A 27,428-nucleotide genomic window follows, 5' to 3' on the forward strand; every position below is an offset into this window, starting at 1 on the left:
CCTGTGTCTCACTAAGATTTCACACTCCTAAGAAGGAGTCAAGTCTGGGGTATTTACCCCCTGTGCAGTTATGTCTCCTCTTGAAGAAAAGACACATAGTGCTCCACCGACTGCTCCACCCAGGCATGTAGCATGGGCTCTTGAGACGTGCTCTGGAGCATCCTGTCCTACATGGAGTACTAGATCTGACCTGGAATGCCAACTTCTACATAGAGCACCAGGTCCTGCTTAAAGGACTGTCACCTGGAGCATCAGGTGCCATCTGGAACACTAGCTACTGCTTGGAGCCTTGGGTTCCACTTGAAGCAATAGGTCCCTCTTAGGGCACCAGGTCTCACCCGGAGTCCTGGGCTCCCCTAGAACACCAAATCCCGCCTGGCGCAGGGGGTCCACTGGATCCCACTGGAAGCACTGAGTCCCTCCTGGGGTGGGGTTCCACCCTGGAACCTGCCCCTCCTTGTACTCCCAGTGGCTGGGGCCAGGCATAGTACAATGTACATAGTACATAAGCCTGTGTTTACTCTCTGGCCTACAGCTTTGGTGCCTAAAACACTAGTCAGGTCTTGCCATCTTAACTGTCTACCCAGGCACTTCTCTTGCAGGCCCACCAGGATGTGGACCTGAAGATCAGGGATTCCTCTGTCATGCCAAGGCAAAGTCTGATCTGAATGACCCACCTCCCCAAGGAGTGGGGTGCTCAGTATACTTCCCCCTACGCTCACACATACAGAAGAAGGGACTTCAAGTCTGATGGAACAGAGAGCCTGCCTTTTTTACCCTTTCTGGAGAAGGAATGGGGTTCAGCATCTCTGAGCGCCTGTCCCTGCCCTGGGGCCCACCTGTTGGCTCTGGGGATGTTACCCTACTAGCTATGCCCCCAATCCAAACAAAGATACACCCCAGGCCCAGGGGCAAACACAGGATACAAAACAGTACAATTCTGGGTGGAACTCCTGGTGATAACCCAGCTGGGAAAGGAGCTGCTCTGTATGGGGCCCTGGAGACCAAATCACAGTCTGCCTTGATCAACCTGCCCATCCTCTCTCAAGTCTGTGCTTTATACAGAAGCAGAAAAATCAGGCAGGGTCATGGCTCAGGCTGTTGAAACTAAGGATATAGGTGCCAATGACCCTGTACCAGTCCCCATGGTGCCCCATGGGGAGAACTGAACTGAAATGTGGGTTCAGGGCTCTCACCCCTCTTGGCCCTTGAATTCTGAGCAAGGGCTCATTTCCCGAGGGGAGGAAGTGGCCTTTTGCTATGGAAACTTCCCAAAGTCATAGTGAAGCTCTGTCATCTACCATCAGCAGGCGGAAATCCACTATGGCAGGGAAGGAGAAGCTTGTTCAAGGGCCCTCATGGCCCCTGAGAGCTCCTCCTGGCTGAGGAATACAGGGAACAAGTTGAATGGGAAATGTCCCCTACATGAGTGTCCACCTCACAAGAGTTTGCTTTCACAGTCCCATGAGGCTGTTGAAGCAGGAAGCCACTTGTAGGAGAATGAGTTTCACAGCATACCATGCGGGGCATTGGGGCACAAGGGCTCACTCAGCCCTGCCCTCAAGGACTTCCTCTGCCACTTCACAAGGAAGGAGTCCTGGAAGCCAAGATCCTAGGTTGGCCTCAAAGCCCAGGCCCAGCCATGCAGCTCTGTCTCCTTCTGCACTCCCCTCAGGGCACCACAGGGCCCTGAGTCCCACCTATGCACCCACACAGAAGTCTGTGACCTCAAAGCTCTACCCCTGGCTCCACCCCTGGAACTCTTCTGAGTTTCAGCAGCTGTACTGTGCTTAGAGGTCTTCCTAGCACACAACCTGAATCCATCTGACATGCAGTCCCCACCCTCTTCAGCCTTCGCAGCAACCCACCTTCTATCTCTTTCTCTCACACCTCCTAGGCCTAAGTACTCCACCTCTCCACTTGCCTTCGGTGCTAGAATAGGCTTCCTTCTTTCATCTCCCTCCACCTTCTGCCCTCTTCTCCAAATCCAGCTCAAATGTCACCTCTTCCAAGATTTTCCCAGGGCAGAACCAGCTACATACTTTATGGGGCCCAGTGCAAAACAAAAAGGTATAGGAAAAAAAAGAAAGAAGGAAGGAAAACAAAAATGTATGGTGCTTTTTAAAAAAATATTAAGAATTTCAAGACAGTGACACTAGATCATAAAGTCAAGGCAGGCTCTTCTAAGTACAGAGCCTTGAGTGCACAATTCACATGCTCTGGTCCTACCCTGTGTTCCCTAGAACTTCACTGGGACCACGTCACCACCCACCCTGTATCAAAGGGCCTTATGTACACGTTGATTGACCCCTCTAGACTGTGAGCTCATGGGGAAAGAGGCTCATGGCTGTGTACTAGAGGGCGCCTTAGCATAGCTTGAACTTTGAGGCTCAATAAATGCCAAATGCCAAGCATTGCACTGGCAATTTGGATATTTGCAGGTGCAAAGTGAAACCAGAAGGTGGCACTGTTTCCTGCCCAAGAGTTAAGTTTTCAAGTGTTTGTTGTTAAAAGAATCGTTAAGAGTTTTAAAAGACAATCTTAATATTTTCACACTGTCAGGATCAGAACCCCAGGGTTGAGAGTCACTGCTCTAGTCTATATTTCCTCGTCATTTGACAGACAGGGAAACAGGCTCAGAGAAAGGGCCCACGAAGCTCCAAGAGCAGGTTGAGTTTAAATCCTAATTTAAGTCCTATGTTCCTCATGCTAAGTCTGGGACTCGGGTTCTCAGAGTGCCAATAAAGTCAAAATCTCTGTTCTAAAATCTCCAAGCCTACCAGCTCTCACGTTGCCTGAGGTTCCACCATAAACAAGCTCTTCTACAGGCTTAAGCTTTGACCTTTGGGTTTCTCTTCTGTTTCTTTTAAGTGGGGTTTCCTCAAAGAGAAATTGTTATAACTGCAGTGTGGATAGAATTCTCAGACACCCTCCTCCCCAGGGCAAGTTTGTAGACTTGAGGGCACAGACCGTGAAGACGAAGGAGGGAGGAAATAGCTTTAAGGGGAATAAAACCAATAAGATAGCATCCACTAAGGTCTGTAAGAGTCATCCCTGACCATACTCACCAAAAAAAAAAAAAAAAAGGCCCTCCAGTCAGGCTCGGCTCTCTTCCCAACCCCAGGGGGCAAAGTCAGGGGGGGCAGGAGTGACACAATAATGCCTTTAAGTGGTAAACACCTGCCCCAGCTGGCTGCTAGCCCTAGAGGCAGGCAAGGCCTAGGGGAAGACAGAGACTTGTGACCAAGTTCTTTATGGATTCACCTGGATGACAGAGTGCCAAAGGGGAGCCCACTCTGCAGAGCTCATCCCACAAGCCCCCATCTGGTTCAAAACATCCTCCTCTGCAACCCGGGCTGGTGTCTGAAGGTGTGCCCATCAGCGCCTTAGCAAGGCGAGGGGTGTCCTGGGCTTGGCTGATATATATACATCAGGGCAAAATCAGCCAAGCCCACGATATTGCGCTCCCCTCCATATCATGGATGGGGAAACTGATGATCTGCAGGAGGCAAGTGACCTTCCTGTATTCGTTTTCTATGTTTTGTCACAAACTACCAGAAACAGAGCAGGTTAAAATAACACCAGTTTCTTGTCTCATGGTTTCCATGGATCAGGAGTCCAGCACAGCTTTGCTGGGTCTTCTTCTGCTAAGGGCCTCCCACAGCCGTAATCAAGGTGCAAGCCAGGGGTGGCACGGCAGTCTGTCTGAGGGAAAGGGTCCCATTCCAAGCTCACAGTTGTTGGCAAAATTTATGTCCTTGTAGCTGTAGAACTCGTGGAAGCTTGCTTCTTCAAGGCCAACAGGAGAGCACCTCTCTTCTTACCAGGAAGATTCCAAACCCTCTTGTTAGTGCTTTTAACTGATTAAGCTTGGCCCACCCTGGGTAATCTCCCTTTTCACTAACTCAAAAATCAACTAGTTTGGGACCTCAGTTACATCTACAAAACCCTTTCGCCTTTCCTGTCTAATATACCTAATCATAGAAGTGGCATCCATCATATTTATAGGTCCCGCCCATATTCAAAGGGAAGGGATATACAGGTGTCTACAACAAGGGGCAGAAATCTTGGGGGTCATCTTAGAATTCTGACTATCCCACCCCCCCAAAACTACACAGCAGATTACTGACAACAGGGAATCTATTTGGCCTATAGGCCTCCCCATTGCCCAACACAGGGGTCCACGCTTCTCCTGCTTCAGAGAAATGGCAAGATTGTGAACAAAATTGCTCATTATTGTCTAAAATCCACTTTGCATCCTGTGCCCAATTCTCAGAAAAAAATACTATACCAAGTTGCACTCAGAGTTAGTGCTCTAGGTAAATTAAGCCCTGTCCATAGTTGACCAGCAACCAGGCTATATATAGCCTGGTCTACTAAGATGGTATCTAATGGGTCTTGCCTCCTGAAGGCATTCCTGCCCTCCTGTGGTCTCCTTTCATGATGAATGGGGCTGACCTGTGTACCAATAGGATATTTTGTGGAAGTGACAGTGTGTGACTTGAGGTTTGGCCATAAAAGGCATTGTAACTTCCACCTGGCTGTCTTGGATCACTCTCTGGGAAAAGCTGGTGGCTGTGTAATGAGGACATAAAATCAGCCCTGAGGGGTCCCATGGCAAGCAAGGACCTGGGGCCTCCTGTCATCAGCCTGCACCAACTTGCCAGGCATGTAAGTGAACCACCTCGGAAGTGGATCTTCTAGCCCAGCCACTGGTCAACATTTTGATTACGACTTTATGAGATCCCAGAGCCCCCTGGCTCAGCTGCTCCCAAATTCCTGATCTCCAGAAACTCTGAGATAGTGGTCATAAGACCCTAAATTGGGGGGTAACTTTGCATAGCGATGGGTAATAAAGGGGCCTTCTGGAGCTAATACCTATCCCAAAAGATGGCACTGATGATGACGATGAAGTGCCTTTTATTGAGCACTTATTGCCTACTGGGCTCTCACCTACCTCCCTGTAGGCCGTTGGTAATGAGGTAACCGCTGGGAAAAGCTGAAATCCAAGTCCCAAGGTCGTGAGCCCCAGTCTCCCATCACCTGCCATGGACCTAACAGAAATTTCTGAGACAATGGAAATGTTCTCCATCTGTCTGCACTGTCCCAGAGCAGCTGGCAGCTGTATGTGGCTACTGATCATTTGAGATGCGGCTAGCTCATTTTTAAAACATTAAATTGAAATAGCCACATGACAAATAGCTGCTGTGCTGGACAGCAGAAGTCTAACGGAGGTGAGGTCTGTCTGCAAGAACCAGGTTGTGAGGAACAGAGATGCCCTCAAGTCTCACGGGGCTCAGGAAACCAAGGTGTGGCGTGGGGCTTGGGCGGGACTTGGGACCAGACTCACTGCTTCAGAGTGGGGTACACAGGTCCCAAGCAGCCTTGGTGAGGGGGCCTCGGGCCACATCAACCCTCTGATGGGAAGTATGGTGGTGGGTAGATTTCTGAGCTCAAATGCCTGGGTTCCAACCCCACCTCTACCATTGGTAAACTGTGTCACTTCGGACAAGTTATGTCACCTCTTAGCTGCAGTGTCCCCACCTATCTAATGGGGATCCTAACAGCTCCTAGTCGGTGCAATTATTGTGCCGATAAACTGAGTTCTGTTGTGAAGCAGAGAATGGGTCCTGGCACATGCAGGTGACAGGAGGGTTTGCTTCTACTACTACCAGTTCCTCAGTATCCTTCCACGGACCCCGGCCAGGCACTGGGCGGCATGACACTGAGGTTAGACCACCAAAGCCCAAGGCCTAGGAATTAAGGTTTAACTCTGCAGACAAGCTAAGTGCAGGCTTCCCCCTTGGTAAAAAATCTCTTACCAGTATCAAGAGAGGCATCAGAGGGGTTTGCCCAGACCCAACTATAGCAATGCCTGCAGCAGCCAAGCAGGTGACATAAGGGACAGAAGGTGGACAGAGATGCTACGTTGACAGGATCTTGCCTGTCAGCAACTTCCAACTGTAGCCATGCAGCCAGAGAGTAGCCATATCTTGAATTTTTCCCGAAAGAAGTGGGGAATCTGGATTTATATGGGGAGCATCCTCCTTTTTAAAAATATTTTATTTATTCTTGAGAGACACAGAGAGAGGCAGAGACATAGGCAGAAGAAGCAGCAAGCTCCTTGTGGGGAGCCTGATGCGGGATCACGACCTGAGCCAAAGGCAGATGCTTAACCACTGAGCCACCCATGTGCCCCAAACATCATTTCTTTCTTTTTTTTCCCCCCAAACATCATGTCTATAGTTAGCGCCTAACCCAGGGTTTTTTGTGTTTTTTTTTTTTTAACAAAGTGCCATCTAAATTAAATACCAAGGCAAGTGCAACATGCCTACAGGCGTCCGTGTACATGTTCTGACTCTCTTCCTAGATCCTTTCTTGGCTTCTCACAGCTCTGCCTCCTGTGTCTGGCACCCCTAAGGGCATTTGGTCAAGCAGTCCTCTCAGGCCCCACTGATCTCAATGGTTATACAGCCCAGAAAGGATGACTTCTCACACACTTTAAAATGACAAGGAAAAAAAATGACAGAGACAGGCCATCTAGAAAGTACCAGGTTTTATTATCTTCTTATTAAAAAAAAAAAATTAAGTAACAGACAACAGTGTGAAGTGGCTACAAGAAGAGGTGCTCACTCCCAACATAACCAGAAGGAAAGGACATGGGTGGGGGAGGTGGGGCGGTGCAGAGGACCCAGCCAGCTGGGACCCTGGGTTGTGGTGGTGAAAGGTGCAAAGGGCAAGGGTGACTCCCCTGTACCCCAGCCAGTGGGGTCAGGAGAAGATGCAGACTTCCCAGGCTAAGCCCCAGGCCTCTACTTTGTGGACAGGGAGGGTCACAGATAACAAGCTCCAGAGCCAGAGCCCCCATCAGCCCTCCCTCATGCCCCCTTCACCCTGGGAGACAAAGGTCACCCCAGCAAGGCTGGGGCTGGGACCTGTTAAGCCAGTTTAGTTCTCTAGCACTGAGGCTCAACAGGTGGACATGGTCTCCATCTGTGTGTTCCGTATAGCAGCCACGAGCCATTTATGGCAAATGAGCACTTGGTTAGTGTAAATGAGGAATGAATTTATAACTTTATGTAATTTTAATTGATTTGAATAACCATATGTGGCTAGTGGTCACCATAATGGATAGAACAGCTGTCCAATTTTCTCGTAAATTTGGAGAAAACAAACAAAGGAACACCAGCTGGGATCAAAGCAGAAGCTAGAACGAAGGTAGAACTAACTACCCTCAATTATTCCAGCCCAATCAGGAGAAGGCACCAGGAATGGGGAAGGGGGGAGGAGGCAAAAACCCACTCAGCAACACAAAAATCCACTCACTCAACCATCCAGCCAACTTCAAATGGGACATATCACACTATTTCCTGAAAAAATATATTTATCTATTTTTCTAGAACCAAGAAAGAATAACAATATATTACAAGAAAAGAGACACAAATATCCCACCATCCCCTACATTATATTTTGGGATCTGCTAGAAGCCTGGTTCAGCAAAAGCTACTTCTCAGAGGAAGCAGCTTCAGAAAGGGCCAAGGTCATGAGCAGGGGTGTGTTAAGTATAAAAAAAAAAAAAATGGGGAGGGTATTTAAAGAAAAAGAGGGAAGAGGGCCCTGTCTGAAGCTATAAATAGTAAAAAAAAAATTAATAAAAATCATATCTCCGTCTCTTCTCTCATTTTTGAGAAACAAAAATAAAAAACCATTAAATACAAACTTAGCAGGTACTGTGGAAAGTGCAAGAGAGAGGAGAACATCTCGGCATCGGCACACTCTTGCCCAGGCAGAGGCTCTGCACCAAGGAATGAACCATTAAGAAAAAATACCCCGCTGAAAGCAGATTTACAAATACTCTGCAAGTCCATTTCAGTATGAACTTTCACTTCTTCTGCCCACCCCTCCCCCCAATAAAAAAGGTTGATTTCCCAAAGTCACTTGGAAGAACCGAGAATGGCTCAAGGTATACCACAGACTCCTGTAGTGTGGCCACAAGTGCCCTCTGACAGACACATCATCTCAAGGTACAGAAAGGTTCTAGTTCCTTCTCCCAGCTCCTTTTCACAGAAGGGAGGGAAAAGGCTGCTGGGGGGCAGAGCTCCAGCAGGACTCCTGTACCAGCTTCAGAGGGGCCCTGGGGAGGCAGGTTCAGGATAGGCTGTACGCTGGGCCCACACGTGAAGTGTGAGATTAAGAAATGATCCAATCCCACACCTGCCTTCAGCAAAGCCAAGTGTTAACCCCATTTTTCTGCCGGGACAATCGAGGCCCAGAGAATCAAGAAGAGGCAGGCAGGAACAGAAGATGAGGTCTCATCTGACACTGGAAACATAATTAGAGCTGGAGATGCCGACAGGTCAGTATTAGGTGGCCCTCCCCCGACCCTAACGTCCACCCTGCAAAATCCTTCGGCTTCCCTCCCCGAGGAGGCCTAAGCCAGTACCCAGGCGGGTGCTTCAGGCATAGAACTCGTTGGTGGGGGCTTTTTTGTAGATGGGTTTCTTGCCCAGGTCATAGGTGCCTTCATCCTTCTTCTTCATGCGGTATACCAGCAGCAGGACCAGGAAAATGGCAAAGAGGATGCCCACGCCGCCACCCACGATCAGAGCTGCAGGGGAAGAACAGGGAGAGCTGTGGGTTAGGGCCTTGGGTACGCTGCCGCTTCCCCCACTCCCCAGTCAGCTCTCTTACAACCAGATCTCCCTCCCCTTGCTGTTGCCTGTCCTACGCATGACCTCATTAACCAGACTGGGTTCACCTTAAGTCACCGAAGACCACAGAGCTAGAGTGGCAAAGCCACCATTCCAACCCACCCCCGCTGGAGCCCACAGCCAGGCGCCCGCCCCAGCAACAGCTTAACACTAACTCACTCAGCCAGGGACTAGCAAACCTGCAGGCTGCAAAAATCCACCTAGACATACTCACAGCACAGCCTTGGCACAGCGCACTGTCTAGAGGGCTCTGTGTGCACACACACCTACACGGGCCTACGCTTCTATTTGCTTTTTTAAAGATCATATTTATTTATTTGAGAGACAGAGAGTGAGTGAGAAAGAGAACAGAGCGGGGGCAGGGGGAGGGGCAGAGGGAGAAGCAGACTCTCCACTGAGCAGGGAGCCCGATGTGGGGCTCGATCCTGAGACCCTGAGATCATGACCCAAGCTGAAGGCAGACACTTAACCGACTGAGCCGTCCAGGTGCCCCTGGGCCTACACTCTACAGACATGTATACAAGTTCTCTATGCACGTAGGTGTACACTACCGAACACAGCTTGGACGTGCTAACACTGCCATGCTACTATGTCAGAGACAATTACATACTGTGGTTTACACTCCTACGTTTGCAGCTCGGTGGCTAAGGCCTAGGACCCACTCCCATTACTCATCACTGGCTGTGTGATGAGGCAAGTTCCTTCATCTCTCTCATTGCAAAACGAAAGCAATAGTAACTTTCTCACTCATCTGTCCTAAGGATTACAGTTCAGCTCAGAAAGAAGCACTGCCCAAGGTTACCTGCTAGCGTCAGGCAGAGGTGCACTGCTAACCTCAGGTGAGCAGCTGTTCTGCATTATGCCGGGCCCGCCTGAAGGGCTCATTCCTGTTTGTTGAGGGGGCAGGGATATCTCACAGAATCCTTGCTGTGGCAGACTGAGTCCCCTAATTCGGTCTTACTAGCGCTAAGAAGATTAATTTTCCATCCCTGCCCACACTCCACATCTATGCACAGAATGGGGGCAGAATGGCACAGAGGAGCCCAGTGAGGTTCTTTCTTGGCTAAAACTCTAAGAAAAAGCAGCCACAAAGTGACCCCAGGAAATACAGAAAATGCACATGGAATGAGGTATCAACTCTGCTACTGTTTTTATCACCTTTCCCTGATACCCCTCCAGATCCTCTCTCAGGACCTTGGTCTGTGCTGGGACTCTCCACTATGTTAAGGTTAAAGGACAGGTTCAAAAGGGACTGTGCTAAAGGTTCAAATGCCAGGGCTACCACTGCCTAGTTTGAGGACTCTGCATAAGTGATTTGGTTTCTCTGAGCCTCAGTTTCCTTATCTGTAAGAGTACAGATAACCATATGTGTCTGATAGGGTTGTGGAGACTCAGTGAGGGGGCACATGGATGAGATGGCACCTAGCAAGCACTTGAGAAACTTCCAGGTGCCATTTAGATGCTGCTGGAACAGAGTCCCACCTCAACTAATGCAACAACATTAACTTCCCACATCAAGATCTTATGCATGTATGATTCTCAACCTGAAGATTTAAGAGATGGCCTGGCTTTGGTTCTGTCTCTTGCTACGTGACCCAAGCTGTGGTTTCCCCATTTACAAGACACACTTGCTTGGACTAGATCAGTGGTTTTTAAATTTTTCTTTAGAAGCAGCAGAACCGGGCAGCCCAGGTGGCTCAGTGGTTTAGTGCCGCCTTCAGCCCAGGGCATGATCCTGGGGACCCAAGATTGAGTCCCATGTTGGGCTCCCTGCATGGAACCTGCTTCTCCCTCTGCCTGTGTCTCTGCCTCTCTCTCTCTCCCTGTATCTCTCATGAATAAATAAATAAAAACTTTTAAAAAATAAAAATAAATAAAAGCAGCAGAACCTGGGCACCTGGGTGGCTCAGTGGTTGAGTGTCTGCCTTTGGCTCAGGTCATGATCCTGGGGTCCTGGGATTGAGTCCCATATCAGGCTCCCCACAGGGAGCCTGCTTCTCCCTCTGCCTATATCTCTGCCTCTCTCTGTGTCTCTCATGAATAAATAAAATCTTTAAAAAAATAAAATAAAATAAATAAATGAAATAAAATAAAATAAAATAAAATAAAATAAAATAAAATAAAATAAAATAAAATAAAATAAAATAAAATAAAATAAAGGGATCCCTGGGTGGCGCAGCGGTTTAGCGCCTGCCTTTGGCCCAGGGCGCGGTCCTGGAGACCCCGGGATCGAATCCCACGTCGGGCTCCCGGTGCATGGAGCCTGCTTCTCCCTCTGCCTGTGTCTCTGCCTCTCTCTCTCTCTCTCTCTCTCTGTGTGTGTGTGACTATCATAAATAAAAAAAAATAAAATAAAATAAAATAAAATAAAATAAAATAAAATAAAAAACAGCACAACCCTTAGTTGGTGAAAGCAAAGCCTTGTGCTAATCCCACATATCTCAGCTAAAAGTGGTTGAAAAAAGATGGGGGATGTTTTACTAAATATTTTGAAGCTTAGGTGACTAAAAGGTCTCTAAGGGCCTCCTGAGTTCCAACAGCATCCCCTACCCTTCCTACATTGCAGCCAAGGAAAAGTAGAAAGAACACCAAGTACCCCCTCACCAGGCTGGTTCATGCAGATAGACCCTTGGCCTATAAACCTTGGCCAGAAAAGAGAGTTCCCTCTGACAACCCATCCCCAGCTTTGGAGACCCTGAAGCTGTCAGGGAAGGAGAGGGGGAGTGTCAGTCACCACATCCACTGAAGGCCACACCTGAAGCCCCACCCCAGCACAGGGCTTCCACCATGATAGCACCCCCTGCTCCCACCTGCTGCCCCCAGTCAAGAACCTATGGTTCTTGCATCAGGCTAAGCACCAAACCCCTCTCTAGGCCTCACAGTGCCTTCATTTGCCATATGAAGATTTCTGGTATGCCACCTTAAATGAAAAGTCAATGAAGACTCAATGACAGATTATACCAACAAATCAGAAGAGCGCTTTACAGCTTGCCAAATTACTTCAGATTCTAATTTTCATGGAGTTATGACACCAACCCAAGGGGTAGCGTTGTACCCATTTACAGAGGAGGAAACTGAGACTCACCTCCTCAACGGAGGTTGGAAAAAGCTGCTCAGCCAAGGAAGGTCACAAGGCTATCAAGTAATAGAGCAGAGGGAAGGGGAAGGGGAGCCCCAGCCCAATCCAGAGGACTCTCTGGACTTTCAGGGGAAATTGATGTTTAATAATTAACTCCCTAGATACCAACCCCAGGCCTATGCAAATGTTTCAAAAACAACACAAAGGGACTTAAGGCAAGTGACAGACACACAGGCTGTTCTTTATAAGCCTTGATATGCAATTCTTCCTCTCCCTCCCCCAGTCAGAGCCAGCCCCTAGGGAGGTATAGTCCTTGGGGGCCAGGGCACCCTGCAGAGGGCAGGAAGGGTACCAAGGAGCCCAGTGGGCCCGAGGCATCCTGTGTCTGCAGCACTACGTTCCTCTGAGTCCTCTCCCCCTTTGAAGTATCTGGTGAGGACCTTACCTGCCAGAACCTCTGTCCTCTCAAAGATGTTGCCGCCCTGAGCAGTGCTGGACATGGACACCTTGTTAGATACATCCTCATCCCCTTCAAAGGGTGAGATCCTTTTGGGGATGACCTCGTTCTCCTCCAATTCCTTGGGTTCGGTGGGGACCCAGCTCCCAGGCCCTGCCTTCTCAGGGATATGATTATCTAGAGGCACCTGGATGGGATGGAAGGAAGAGAGATCAACACTCAGCATGGTTTGGGGACAAACCCAGGGCAGGGGATGGAAACATTCAGCCAGGGAGGGAGTCTGCTTTTGCCATCTTGCTGGCTGAACCATGTGGTCCTGGAGCACAAAGCAGCACCAACTTCTCATCAATTATGCCATCAAATGCTTACCCTCAACCTTTCTAATAGACTCCCAAATGGGGAATGAATAATGTGACCAAGGGGACAGGGAAGCAGGTGTTTCTACTCACTGCTGGTAGTGGGTATTTGAGAATAACCACCCCTGCTGAGGGGGGAGGCAGGGGGAGGGGGGCAGTCTGGCAAAACTGTAGAAATCGCTGGTCCTTTAAGGCAGGAACTTTGTCCCTGGGATTCTATCCCAAGGAGCTAATCAGACATTTGAGTGAAAGATGCTTGCTGTAGTGTTATAATTTTAGAATATCAAAAAATCATATACAACTAACTTTTCCATCAGTAAGGGAAAAGTTGTGAACTATGATTATGTGGCCTATAAAAATGAGTAGGAAGCACACTTAATTATGTGAGGAAATAAATTCATATAATAAACTCATGACCACTTTCAAGTGAAAAATGCAGCACAGAAAACTGCATATACAATTTGATACTAACGTTGGGAAATACCTAGAAACGCACAGTAAAGGGGCTGGAAACACCTCTAAGTGTTGACAGTGATTATCCCTGCAGGAAGGATGGCCTAGCCACGACCCACAGCTGTGCCTGCCTCTAAGGAGCCAGGGCCACAAATAAAAGCTTTCCTACAGAGTGAGAGGTCAGACCCTCACTTATGGGTCCCTCTCAACAGGTGTCAAAGAGGAACAAGTGGGGAGAGGCAAAAGCACATAACTACTCACCAGGGGCTGGATTACTTCAGGGAAGGTCTGGCGGTGCTCTGAGTCATCTGGAAGGTCAGAAAGGCTGTGTGAGTGTGAAGTCACGTATCTTTAGATAAAGAACCTCCTCCTTCTTCAGCCATGGCTTGAGGGGGTTGGGGGGAGTCCCAACTTACACCAGCCCTCAAACGCTCACTGTACAGCAAGTGACCATTCCCACCCCAGCTTGAGTCACCTCATCTGTCAAATGGAGCCCCAAAGACTGGCCTCCCTGGCTCTTTCACAAGAATGCTGAGCAGGTAGGTAGCTGAGCTGATGCTTTGTCAGCTCCAAACCCTTGCTCTGTAATTAGGGATCCAGGGGCCAACAGCATCACCTGGGAGCGGGTGAGAAATGCAGAATCTCAGGGCTCACTGAATCAGTGTCTGCATTTTCACAAGATCCCCAGGGGATTCCTTCAAGAAGACTCTAGATTGTACTACTAAATAGTAGGAATTGCAACATTAAAATATGTCCTGAGGATGCCTGGGTGGCTCTGTGGTTGAGCGTCTGTCTTTGGCTCAGGTCGTGATCCCAGAGTCCTGGGATAAAGTCCCACATCAGGCTGCCCGCAGGGAGCCTGCTTCTCCCTCTGCCTGTGTCTCCGCCTCTCTCTCTGTGTTTCTCATGAATAAATAAATAAAATCTTTAAATAAATAAATAAGTCCTGAGTGCTTGGTATGTGCCAAGAGAGCTTTAACTCAGTCCAATCCCCAAAAGGCTGATTTTTCTATTTTGCAGATTTAGAAACCCAGGCTTAGAGGTCACAGAGAAGCAGTAGGAACTCAAGCCTATGTGACTCCAAAGCTCAAACTTCCAATTGTCACACCATTCTACATAGAGGAGGGATGCCTCTCAGCAGCTGTGTCTGGCCCAGCAGCCAGGGAGTCACAGATGACCATGAACAGCCCTGGCTCCTGGTCCAGCCCCCGGAAGCCTGGGCACCTTCCCCCATACCTCTGCCCACACATGCTCGCAGACTTTTGAGCTGGTCCCTTTCCTTTGCATAGGAAGAAAACACTAACAGTTCTTTCTAGCACCCCCTTCTCAGGCCCCCAGCCATGGGCAGACAGGTCCAGGCTGGTGGTGCTCAGTAAACCTAGAGCGACAAGTGAACTCAAAGCAACAAATAACTCACCCAAGGAGGGTAGTCAGAGCTGGAAAAGGGTTGATAGTTACTTTTGTTTCCCCTTTATTGAGACCGGAGGAGCACTGTAGGAAAGTCCCCACAAAAACCCAAATCTCAAGGCAAGCTCACTACTCTCCAGCCCCATGATCCCAGGCCTACCCACCACATCCTCCATACCCAAATCTCCAGAGCCAGACAGCTCAAAATCATCGGGTTCCTGCCCGGGGCCCCCTACATCCTCGTCATCTGGGAGGGCTCCAGAAAAGTATCGTCCTTCTAGGAGGTCTTGGGGGTCGATGACTTCGGTCTCTCGGATCTAGGATGAAAAAAGGAGTCACATCAGCCCCCTCAACAGCACCCTGGTGCTCTACAACAGACTCTGAGACCCAAAAGGCAGTGAAGTGTGGATTCAGTAAGATAAGCTGGTGTGCTAGAAGGTATTCAGGCCAGAACCCGGAGACCTAGGTCCTGCACCCCTCCTGGTCCCTAATTTGCTGTGTGACCTTAGGCAAATCTCTTTCCCATTCTAGGCTAATAAAAAATCATAAAGTCAGTAATAATCAGAACATTAAATATTACTTGGTATCGTTTTCGGAGTATTTACTCTGGGTCAGTCCCTGTTCTTAACACCAAAGGCAACAGAGGGAAGTGGGGATTTCCTTCTGACACGAGTAGCAGGTGGAAGAATGAGGATCCAGCACAGAGCTGCCAGACTGCAGAACTACAGGGGCTGGAGGGTATGACACTCCGGGGGTTCTAGGATGCAAATGAAGTCATAGCTGATTGACCAGCAGCAGGGAGAGGGCTGCTGGTCTTGCTCAGAACAGGACACCTTTCCCAGCTGACTCAGACTGGGCTGGGGCGGATAGGGCTGTCTCACCCACACCCCAAGGCAGCCTCAGGCCAGGAGCTGCACAGACCTGGTGACTCACATGGACATAAGCACGCTCTTGTACTCAACTTTCCAGCATCTCCCACAAATCTGTTCTGCAACAGCCCTGGGTAGGGCAAGGCACCAGAGCGGCACAGTTCTTCATGGACCATCCACTCCAGCACCCACAAATGTCCTCAATCCCTACCCCATGGGGACCCAGCCCATCATATCACAGCAAAATCTTAAGCCCATTTCCACCAATAAGCTTTCAAAGGTAAAGTATCAAGGTCCAGGGAGGCAAAGACTTTTCCAAGATCCTATATAGTACATCAGCTACTCTGTCCTCCCCCCACCCCGCCACCGCCTCCCCCAACTGCCCCCCCCCCCCCACCAGAACTCACAAGGGTAGGAAACATTCAGCCTATCACTCTTCCTCTTAGGCTTGGGGCTAAGGCTTCCCAAAGAACAGCAGCCCTGAGCAAAGTTCATCCTCCCCCCCCACATTAACTCAAATGCGAAAGTGCCTACTATTTGCCAAAAGAGTTAGGGTTTCAATGAAGTTCAGTACACACCCTTCCTCTAAACATTCTCCGTTCTTTTCAGAGCCCCTAACTGTAAGAGATAGGGGCTCTGCTTAGAACCACCAGAAGACCAGCTACAAAGGCCAGGGAGGTCCTGTCCTCTCATTTCACAGAATTTGAGATACTCTGGGCCCTGAACAGGCCAGTGACCTGCCTAGGGTCCCATAACTGAGTTAGGCAGCTCAGAGTAGAGAGGCCAGGTGTCTTTTTCTGACTGAGCCCCAGGCTGTCTTTCACCAGGTTGAGACTGCCAGGGACACAAGTGGGGGAGCTCAAGGAGTATCTGTTCCTAGGACAAGGTAACTGTGCAGGAGACATCCAGGATCCTCCCGTTACTTCCTCCACTGGCTTCCTTCCTCCACTGGCTTCCGGGGAGAGGCGGGCAGAGCCTGACTGTTGTGCCCTCTTCCACCCCCGCGAGGGCATATGCTGGATTCTCGGAAGGGAGGAAGGTCAGACTAGGGGGAAGGCAGTGGGCACGTAGCCCTCTTCGACCGGATGGGAGAATCTTTACAGAACACTTGCCACACATGGGGGTGGGGAGCCAGAAGGGGTTAAGCCCTGGTTGGGGATGACTTCACGACTCGGGAATCAGGAGCTGCTGAGCTGCTGGTGTTGGAATTCCAGCCCCCGCACACAGCCCCGTGCCTGTGGCTTTGGTTTGGCAGCTCTGGGAGAAAGGCTTCTCAGTGGTGGTTGCGAAACTGTCCCTAGGGCGAGGTCCCTGCGCTCCTACCCCCACCCCCTGCCACAGATCCCCTCCCCAGACCCCAAATCTGAAAGAGCAGGACCTCCTGAGCCCTTAGCATGAAGGAGGTCCTCCTGATAGATCTTGTGCAGAAGTAGAACCAGGGCTGCAGGAAGGTTAAGTGGCTTGCCCAGCCACAAGGTCATACTGGCAGAAAGTGGCCACATTGGATTAGAATCCAGGCATGGGTCACCTGAGCCTTTAACCACATATACATGAACCCCTGCACGGACACACATAGAAGTAGAGTGCCTGATCACCCCAGCTAGGAGGGAGCCCTGGGGAGTGGAGGCCAAATCCAGCCCAGGAGAGAAAAATGGTACTATGGCCACTTGGTCGACCTGGCCAGGGAGACCAGACTGGCTGTGGGAGTCATGGCTCCAAGTCCTCAAGACAGGGGGCTGGGGGTCCCACCACGGTGGGGCACAGTGTCAGGCTTCAGGCACAGTTTCAGGCTTCAGGCAGAGACCCTCCCCACCAACCCTCACCCTCAGGAGCCCTGGAATGTTGTTTACACGTCCTTCCTTTCTTTTACTATGTGCAAGTGCTAAGGGGTGTTTCAAAACAACCACGGGATTAGCATGCTGATTGGCTGAGAGTTACCAGCTCCCCCGTTACAATAGCTAAACGGAGGCTAAGAGAGGAGGCAGGTATGGCAGCCTGGAAACCAAAGCTGAAACCCAGATTTGCTTGCATTTCAGACCTCTTAGGGGTCGCCTGGTGGTCCCTCCCCTTTCCTTTCTAGACGAGGATTCTGGAGAGGATAAACAGCTTGTCTCAGGGCACCAGAGGTCAGCGGCATGGCTAGAAGTAGACCCTGCCAAGCACCTATTCCAGGGTTCTCAAGCATTAGAGGAGCCAATGTACCCTCCTCCAGCAAGTCACGAGGCTTGGAAGAAGCTTTGTGCGGTGTGCTCATGCGAGGACACAGGCAAGAAAATCCTTCTTCAACTTAGAAGCACCCTCTCTTCCCCTCTCTGCCCACGACTCTTGGCAAGAAGTAAATTCCCAAGTGGGAACCCTTTAAGATCAGGTCATCAAAGGAGGCCCAAGCTCCATGGGATCATGGGCAAACATCCCTTTGTGTGTCTGAGAGTGGGGGGCATGCCAACAGCCCTCCCTTGCCTCACCCGCTTTGCAGACAAGGCCCATTCAGTCTGGGGTAGATTTGAAGAACCAGGCCACCCAGCAGCCAGACCCAGCTCTGACCAGAGAGGACTCCACCCGGCTCCTGGCTGAGCCTACTCCATCTGTTCTCCACTCACCCCATCCCCGCCCCGGAACTGTGTGTTCATGTGTGCGTGTGCACACACAGGCACCTTCTCTGGGCCCTCAGGTCCCCTTTCTCACAGACCATAACAGAAATCACCAGCTGAATGCATCAGTGGGCCTGGATCCCACAGATCCTGCTTGCCCCAGGGCTGGTGGGCACCTGGGGTTGGTACCTGGTAGTTGAGATGCTGGATGCCTCCCCAGATTATCTACAGAAGAAGGGATAGGTGCTGTCTGTTCTACAGGATCTAACATTTGCCAACAGAAGGTATCCGAGGCTACTAAGCCCAACGGTCTCATTTTATAACCCAGCAAACAGATTAAAAGACAAGGGACTTTGCCAAGGTCACCCAAAGCAGTTGGCAGCAGAACTAGACTTAGAACCTAGGGCTCCTGGCTTCAGGCTGGAGCTGTCCTCCTTCCCCGCTTCAAGGATTTTGGCTGCAAAACTAAAGGTCTCTGCAAACCCACAGGCCTCAGCTGTCACTCCAGACATATTCCACATCCAGTCCTTACCCTATAGGCATGAAGCTAGGAAAAGGTCACCCACCCTATCCCAAAGTCCTATAGCTTTAGTCACCAAGTAAAGGCATAGGGGCTGGGGTGACTAGCCCAAGCATCCACTACGTGCCAGACACCGAGCTGGATTCTTCTCTCTATGAGTTCATTTTTACTGGCACAACCGTCTTGTAACACGCTCCAGCCATTTTGCAGGAAACTGGCGTGCAGTATTTTACCCAAAGTGACACAACTAGAAAGCAGCGGAGCTGGGTTGTGAACCTAGACCTTTCTCAAGACCATGCCTTAGCCACAACCAGCTTTCTCACTGCCACCCACGCGTCCCCTATCCACCCCAACGCCACACTGCCAGGCCAGGCTCCACCAAGGGAGCAAACAAAGGTGAAAGTGATATTGCTTAAACAAAAGAACAAAAACTTGGCTGGGGCACCAGGGAGAAGTTCAGGCTTGGTTAAGTGTGAGCTGGGGGGAGGAAAAGAGACTCCCACTCACCCCCAACCCTCCTGCCCTCAGGCTCCTCCCCAGCAGAGGTAGGGTCAGGAACACACTTGCCCTTTCTTTCAGGAGGTGAGAGACCAGAAGGACAACCTCACAACCAAATTCATGGGCATGGGGGCAGCGGGGGAAGGGAGGTGTGGGTTAAGGACAGTGGGTTCAAACTACTAAACCCACCAGACTGGTCCTGACAGGAAATCCCCAGAAGGGGCCTCTGGTACAGTCACTATCTTCCTCCATGACCCTTTCTGAAGGGTCAGATATCCCCCAGAATGAGCAAACCTGGAAGCCACCATCAGAACTCTATACCCAGGCAGAAATGAAGGATCTGCCAGTAGAGTGGTAACCCACAAGCAAAGCACAGCCTGGCCACTTCTTAACTACAAGAGTCAGGGTATGCATCACATCTCGAACCCTCAGTTTTCTTTTGATAACCAGAGCTAGGAGCAACCTACAGGATGATGAGGATTAAGTGCAATGCATTAGTGTGTGCAAGGGACCCAGCATATGGCCTGGTACACAGCAGGTGCTCAATGAGTAGCAGCTATTATTAATGCCCACCTGCCTTCCTTCTGGCCAAAGGGATTAGTGCTCAAAGGGTCAGAGAGACCTGGGAAAAGCTGTAGAAGCAGTTCCATTACTAGAAAGAAGATGATCAGTGGATGGAAGGATGTGCTTCACAAATCTTGAATTAATGCCTATAAAGGGTATTTATTTTGCTTCTGAGACCAGAGACTTTAACAACCAATCAGCTCCCTTGAAATTACAAAGGATCCAGAGACCTGCCCAAGGTCACCAATTTGGAGCACCTGTTCGAAGAGGACAGAGACAGAGGAAACTCAGTTGTATCTTTCCAAAAAGAGCAAATGGCAGTGACCAGAGACACCTGACATTCTACACAAGGACCTGTATCCCCAGGGTATTTCCTGACTTGTTTTGGGGACAAAAAAAAAAAAAAAAAAATCCAAAAGTCAAAAAGAAACACACCCATCCAAAATCTGGTGCTCTGGTACCTGAAGGGTTAAGCCAGGTCTGGGGGTGGGGGTGGGGGTGGGGGTTCGAATGTCAGCTCTGCCCACTCCAGGGTCGGGTTACTCTGAACACAATCACTCAGGAGAGAAGCCAGGCCTGGCACTGCCAGCAGCTAACTTTTCACCAACCCCCCAGGGAAACCCATTCCACAGCAAGGGCTCCAGGATCCTGGGGTGCCAGCTAGGAATGGGGGTGGGGTGGAAGCTTCTGCCGCTCTGGACATCCCCCTGCCAGCAGGTGATGGAGACTTCCTCCCTGGGCCTGCCTGCCCACCTGTAAAATACGGTTCTCAAAGAGACAAGCCTCCCTCTGTCTCGGGCCTGGTAACCAAGCTGGGCACTGCTCCGATTACCGCTGGAGACAGCCAGGAGGGGGCTGGCTCCCTGAGGGCCGCAGAGACAGAGGTGCATTGAAGCTCGGGCTTGTAATCTAGGCAGCAGATCCCAAGTCCCTGCTGGATCTAAGGGCAGGCCGTAAACAAGCCTCCCGTGTTCTCAAGAGCAGAGCCGATAGCCTTGTCTTGGCTGATTAGATCAGCCCTGGGTGCTGGCTTCCTGCCCCTTCCCAGCATCCCTCCCACACGTGGGGAAGCCACGGCTCCAGCCCGGGTCAGTCTGTCCCATAGACCTCTCCCAGCCGGTCTTCCCCCGGGGAAGGAGTGTCCCTGCTCCCTGTGACCGGCCACGGGTCATCCCTGCCCCCATGCCCTGAGGTCCGAGTGGTACAGCCAGTCCTGCAGGCCTGGCCGCCACCAGCAGGCTCCACCAAGTCACTGTTTCCACACATACCAGCCTCTCCCTGCCTCCCCTTTCCATTACCCCAGGTGTCACCTGACCAGCCACAGCCTCCTCTACTGTGCCAGAGAAAACTGGGGCAGCAGAGCTCCCGCCCGGCCTGAGGGGGGAGGAGGGACGGGCCAGGGAGAGGAGAGGCAGCTTAAAGGGGGTGCTGAGTAGGAGGGACTGGCCAGAGGGTGAGGGTGGTGAGTAACTGGGAGCCCAGAGGTGGTGACAAGAAGCAGGGATAGGTAGGCAGGATTGTAGAAGGCCAAAGCTGGGAAGAACTGTTGAAATCACAGAGTATCTCCTGGGGACTCCGGGAGCCCTCTAGAAAGGATAAAAAGTTCTAAACCCCAAGAAGTGGAACTATCGGTTTACGTTTTCAGCATGCACACAGCTACCACCCCCCTGAAGCCAATATCTGGGCAGGTTAAGAACCCTTGTGTAGCTGCTAAGAATAAACTAAGATGGGACCAGCACTTTACCAGTTTGCCAAACACAGACTATGACCCTTGAATGACACAGGTGTTTTACAGAGAATGCACTGGTAAAGTGACTTATTAACTAACTGCGTGTTCCTGGGTGAGCAGCAGAGCTGAGGTGGTGACTCAGGCTTGTCTGGCTGGGAACTTACCCACTTCTAGTCACCCTGCCTCCAGCAAACAGGGCCAAAGGGCCTGGCCAGGTGCAGGGACGTGCCTGAAGGTCACTAGTGCATTAATAACTAACTAGCCCAAGAAGTCAGGCTTCCAGTACTTCTAGGGTTAAATCAGGCCCCAACTGTTGACACAGGCCTTCCCCTCCCTCTGTGGGTGCTTTACACTGAAAACTGGCTTTTCAGACACTGTGTACCTTCCTGTCCACCATCACACCCCCTCTCCAAGGCCAGAGAGCTGCTTGCAATTCACTCAGCCTCCGTAGGACTAGAAACTCTGTCCTCCAACGCAGGAGGGCGACCCTGTTCTGTGTGGTGTCCAGGTGGTACAATACCCTTAGCAAGCCCCCCATCACCCTCCAGGACACAAGCTGCCCAGCAAGGGGTTCCTACAGATCCCAGCAGGAGGGGTGGGGCTGCCGAGAACTGGTTCTTGTTTAAATATAAACCCATCTGATAATTAGCAAACAGTCCACTTCTAAAACAAACAAACAGTAGATTTGAACTCCATCCGCCCCACCCTGGACTCCTCCCTTTCCACCTTGCAGCTGTTGGGGGGAGGGAAGAGAGTGTTCCAGGGGGACTCGGAGTAGGATCTTCAATGGTACAGAACCAGCTGGCATCACTATCACTAAGAATGCAGCCTTCCTCCCAGGCACACACTGGGAACTTTACTGCAGGCTTGTCACCTCCTCCCAGCCTCCCCACAATGCCCAGGAAGCAGAGGCTGGGGGGCTGGGTGACATGCCCACAGCCATGTAGCTAGTTAGAGGTAGACTTCACACCTCTGCAAGTTAGGTCTGCCTAAGTCCCAAACCAATGTTCCACTGCTCTCCAGCCAGTTCCAGGAAGCAAGGAGAGGGCATCAGAAAAATCAGAGACTCCTGGGGTTCAACCATATCTGGACTGTACCAGCTTGACTCTGGGGGCTCAGAGCAGGGGCAGCTTCAGTTCTGCTTTAAGGGAAACAAAGCAACACCTGCTCTGCCCAGGCCCAAAGACCAATTCTGAAGACTGGCTGAATTCGCACCCTGTCAAAGCCCACCCACAGACAAGGCACTGAGAAGGTCTGGCGTCTAGTGCTGGCATTCCCTGTACACCCCCTCAAGGTCCAGGACGCTGAGATACTATCTCTAATAGGGTCTCAGAGGACATGGTAAAACTCTATAGAGCCCATTCCAACACCCCCACCAGAATCATCCTTCGGGCCAAGAGGTTGAAAGGAAATGGGTGACTCAGGCCAGCCACGGCTCTCCTCCAGTGACTCACAGGCCCTGTCCAGCCCCTTCCCCCAATTTTCAATGGTCATTTGGAAATCACACCCACCAATCCAGGAGGCTGAGAACAACTAGAAGCCAATTCCTCCCTAGAGGGAACTGGGGCGGGAAGCCCAGCCTGGCTCTCCCAGCTCCTCATTCAAGACGGCCCAGCACTCCAAGTCCTTGGAAATGCCCTCTGTTTCCAGGAGCTGGGGATGGCAGGAGCTGAATGTCTCCACCTCCCTGTACCCCACCCCCCAACTTGTCCTCTTGTTTAGAATCTTTACCAAAGGGGCCAAGAAAGCTCCCCTCCCCGCCATTGATGTGTTTTCAGGGCAGGCAGGATCCACGGAGGGGTTTAGTTCAAGGTGGGCTTATTATAGAGTTGGGGACACTGAGACCCAGAGATAGGGTACATTTACTCAAGGTCACCCTGCAGGTCAAAAGCAGAACTCAAAGTATCTGCCTTCAAAACCAGCCGATTTCCTCATCTGGAATGTCCTCTCAGGGTGCTCAAACCAGACACCTTGTATTATCAGAGAGACCTAGTCCTGACCTTGGCAAGCCACTATCTTCCCCTGAGCATCAGTTTCCTGTAAAAATGTAGATAATAGGGACGCCTGGGTGGCTCAGCGGTTGAGCACCTGCCTTGGGCTCAGGGTGTGATCCCAGGATTCTGGGATTGATAATCAAGTCAGCATCAGGCTCCCTGCGAGGAGCCTGCTTCTCCTTCTGCCTCTGCCTCTATGTCTCTGCCTCTCTCTAGGTCTCTCAGGAATAAATAAATAAAATCTTTAAAAAATAAACACGTAGAAAATAAAATCTACTTCACGGTATCCCTGGAAGACGTTCAGATTAGTGATAATAATCTCAACGCACCTTTTAGAATGAAGCTACATGCGAGTTTATTCATTCGTACAAACATTTCCTGAGGACTAACTGAGGAACAAGTATTTCACTGAAGATGAATAGAGCAGAAATTCCCCCCTCCCCTGCCCCAGGGGATGTGTGTGGGTGGAAGTGGTATGTGTGGTCGGGTTGGGGGATGGGGAGTGGGCATACGACTCAGATTTTGGTGGGATATATTTACTAATTCTCTCACAAACTAAGTCTCTTCAAGGGAGGCAATGCCTTAGATGTCGGGGGTTTCTACAATCTCTTCCAAAGAATAGGTATTTATTCATAGAATACTTGAGCCGAGAAGGGCTCTCAAGGTCATTTGTTTCAAACCGCATTTTACAGATGGGGTAATGTCAACCCCACAGAACCCTCTAAACCACGGCCCCAAATATCTTCCGTGGTGGTTCTCTGTGGCTTCTAAGAATTCCAAAGAGCTCTCACTGGCCACTCATGGGGTCCCAGACCCCCTATGCTCCTGCCCTATCCAACCTCAGTGCATTCAAGGAAAGAATTCTCAAGGAGACCAGAAACCTCTCTAAGCTAAAGTACACCTCCCCAGAACCCACGGGGCCTGGTGCCACATCAGGAGGCTGTGCCCCTGGGCGGCAACACTTCTGGGGGGGTCCAGCTCCCAAAACAAGGCTGTCTTTAATTGGCTAGGGAAGGAGTGGCAGGAAGGCAGTCAGGTAGACAGGAAGAACTGGTTTGGGATAGCAAGCCCTGCCAGGGAAGAGACTGGTTGCTCAGACTGGGTTCCCTTCCCAAAACTTCACCAAGCCCTCGTGGTGGGGATAGGATACCACCCAAGGGGAAGGCAGGCCTTTGGCTTACACCCAAAACTTGGGAAGGGCCTCACTAGCACTACTGGAGGGGGACCCTCAGATCCTTCATCCGGAAAGTGGGTATGATATAATCCCCACATGCTGGGCTTTCTGTGAGGATAAGACGCACCAGACCGGGCACCGGACCCGGCATGTGGAAAGCACCCCACAAATCATAACTGCCATTAGCTAATCCCTTCTCCAGTGGGCCTGTTTCCTCCACCTGTAAAAATCTACCCAACTATGACTAGGCCTGATTTTTCCGGCCACAATCCTGGCAGTAAGGGGACAGGGGAGGCAAAAGGGGAAGCCCTGTAACCCAATTCGAGGTGGAAGGTCTGTGACATACCTCAGGAAGGGGAGTGCTGAGGTCAGGATGAGGGAGACCAATACCTCTCTCCGGAAGCAGCTGCTCAAGGGCCAGCTTCTCCCTAGCTGATGATGGGTCACCATGTGTAGGGCTGACACAGCTGCCCTCCCCCAAACCATATCCTTCCGACTGCCCCCAGGACACAGCTGTCTGCTCCTCACCCTGAAGCACCTGCAGACTCAGCAGCCCCTCACCCGGGACTGCCATGTGACTCCCATGCAGTGATCTCCTAACCTCCTGGGGCTTTCTATTTCCCCCCACGCTACCCACAGGAGCCAACATGCATTCCTTTGGATGTCTCCCCAGCTGCTTGACTCCAACACATCTCTCAGGGTCTAGTTTAGAGCACTGCACCAGGGAGCAGCGGGTGTGAGCTGGAGTCCTGGCTCAGACATTAACTTTTCCATAAGGTTGCCCATAGTTTGGGGAAGTCGTCACCTCACCCTGGGCCCGTTTCCTTCTACCTCAGAATTTCTTGAGGCTGGCCAGCCCCAAATCTCAACAGATTCTAAACTCTTGAGTTACCTGAGGATGGGACACAAGGGCAGCCCCTCAGAAAGCATCAGACCACAGCTTATCATAAGAGCAGGAACTTGGGAGCCTGGCTGGCTAAATTTGAATGCCTCAGCCCCATATTAAGCTGTGTGGCCTTGGATAAATTAGCTAACCTCCTCAACCTCAGGACCAATTTAAGGTAAACAGCCGGGCTGTCAGAATTAAATCTAGTTGATAGGCCATTAGTTAGAACAGCCGTTAGAAAGCTATCAGAGGGATCCCTGGGTGGCGCAGCGGTTTGGCGCCTGCCTTTGGCCCAGGGCGCGATCCTGGAGACCCGGGATCGAATCCCACATCGGGCTCCCGGTGCATGGAGCCTGCTTCTCCCTCTGCCTGTGTCTCTGCCTCTCTCTCTCTAGCTGTGTCTCTATGAATAAATAAATAAAATCTTTAAAAAAAAAAAAAAAAAAGAAAGCTATCAGAACACCATAAGGCACACCATAATGTTTGCTATCATCACTGCTTGCCTTCAATTGTGCTGGCAGGTTATTCTCAGGGTCTCATGCATTCCTCAACAGAAGCCAGCCAGGCAGAAAGGACTTTCCTCCAAGCAAGCGCAGAGAAAAAGGAGCCCCATGAGGAATCCACAATGATAAAACTCCACAGACTTCCTCTAAAAGGGGAGGTGGGCTTAAGGCATGAAGGGGGCACAGGGCTGGGGTTCTTGGGGGGACAGATAGCCTCTCCCATCAATTCCTGCTCCCCCAACTTCCCAGATGGGGAAGCCACCCTCTTCCCCTGATGGTCGCTGGGATGAATGGAGCTTCTGGTGGCCTAGGGCTTTGTAAACTAGGACAGAGACCAGCGGGCGAGTGAGAAGAGCTTCTCGGTGCTCACTGTAGCCTTCCCTCCCCCAACCCCCTTTACTCCACTCCAGGTGGGTACTCCGATTTCCCGAGCGAGCGAGCGCAGTTCAGCAGAAATAAACAGAATTCTCGCAGAAAGCAGAGGTTCAACTCTTGGTGAAACGCTGGGCCCAGACCACCCCTCCCCGTCCGCCCTAGAAGGATCAGAGTCTCAACTTTGGAGGGACCCTAAAGAAGCACTGGTCATCTCCTGCTGCGCTCGCCCAGCCCCTGGGCAGATAGGGAAACTGACACTCAGAAGGGGGGCAGGGCCTTGCCCTGTCACCAGCCAGGGGTAGTGCTGGGGCCGGACCTGTGGTCAGGGCTCAGCTCCTCACTCCCGGGTGTGTGATACAGGCCCCGCACAAGCGTCCCCCTCCCCCTTCCGAGCACACGCCAGCCCCCTCGTCCCCAGGCCCAGTCGGATTCTAGAGCAGCCGCTGCGGGCGCTCACGGACGGCGAGCAGGGGGGTCCGCGACTCAGAGCCTGCCCCGGGGTCACCAGGGAAGGGCGCCAGTGTGGGGGGAGAAGAGGTGACACCGGCTTAGTCACGTCCGAGCCTGGAGCGCGCGGCGGGGCCGAGGCCAGGGGAGGCGGGAAGAGCAACAGGCTGGGGCGCACGTTCGCGCGGGGGAGCCGCCCCGGCCCGGAGCCTCCCCGTCACCCCGGAGCCAAGTTTCCAGCAAAGTTTCCCCAGCCCCGGCGTCTAGTTGGAGGCGGCGCGGCCCCCTGAGCGCCCCCCCCCATCTCAGGCCCCCAGGAACAAAGGAGGCAGCGGGCCGCCCCCGTCCCCCCCCGGATGCCCCGGCACCTACCGACTCCGCGGTGGCGGCGGGGGTGCCCACGACCAGCAGCAGCAGCAGCGCGAGCAGGCGGGCGGAGGCCATGGTACCGCGGTCCGCAGAGGGCGCGCAGGCGAGTGGCCCCGGCGGGCGTGCGGCCCCTCTTATAGGCGGTGACCGGCCCCGCCCCGGCCCCGCCCCGCCCCGCCGCCGCACCCCGCCCGGAATTCCCCGGCGAAAGCTGGGCCTCGGGGCGCTCCGGCCGCCCACGCGGCTGGAAACCCCGAGGGACCCGCCTGGCGCGCAGCCGCCCGCTCCAGATCCACCCCGAGTCCCTGTCCCATTTACTCTTTTGATGTCCTCCCAGGCAGGCCCCCGGAGATCCCTGCGTCTAACCTCGTTTTATACCTGGGGAAACTGAGGCCACGGACTCGCCCAGGGTCTTCCCTGGAGGCCGGCGCTCCCCAAACCCGCTA

At 51.6% G+C, this 27,428-nt stretch overlaps 1 protein-coding gene across 1 annotated transcript; it reads right to left on the reverse strand.

The window, feature by feature from the left end:
* Positions 1-6,539: 6,539 nt before the first annotated feature.
* SDC4 (syndecan 4) lies at positions 6,540-27,119 on the reverse strand. The gene is made up of 5 exons (XM_038572443.1): positions 26,986-27,119; positions 14,642-14,780; positions 13,318-13,364; positions 12,236-12,434; positions 6,540-8,608 (listed from the first exon to the last, which is right to left on the reverse strand). Exons 1-5 carry the CDS (start codon positions 27,055-27,057, stop codon positions 8,457-8,459), a joined length of 609 nt encoding a protein of 202 aa, XP_038428371.1. The 5' UTR covers positions 27,058-27,119; the 3' UTR covers positions 6,540-8,456.
* Positions 27,120-27,428: the final 309 nt, after the last annotated feature.

Source organism: Canis lupus, chromosome 24 (genome assembly GCF_011100685.1).
Source record: "Canis lupus familiaris isolate Mischka breed German Shepherd chromosome 24, alternate assembly UU_Cfam_GSD_1.0, whole genome shotgun sequence".
NCBI classification, from domain to species: domain Eukaryota; kingdom Metazoa; phylum Chordata; class Mammalia; order Carnivora; family Canidae; genus Canis; species Canis lupus.

Bases quoted from the DNA above. Each gene is read 5' to 3' on its own strand.
- SDC4 (XM_038572443.1), bottom strand. From the start codon at position 27,057: ATGGCCTCCGCCCGCCTGCTCGCGCTGCTGCTGCTGCTGGTCGTGGGC. The intron at 13,365-14,641 runs GTATGGAGGATG...CTGACCTTCCAG, and splicing joins GTCTGGCTCTGGAGATTTGG to ATGACTCAGAGCACCGCCAG. The intron at 12,435-13,317 runs GTGAGTAGTTAT...CATCCCATCCAG, and splicing joins CTGAAGTAATCCAGCCCCTG to GTGCCTCTAGATAATCATAT.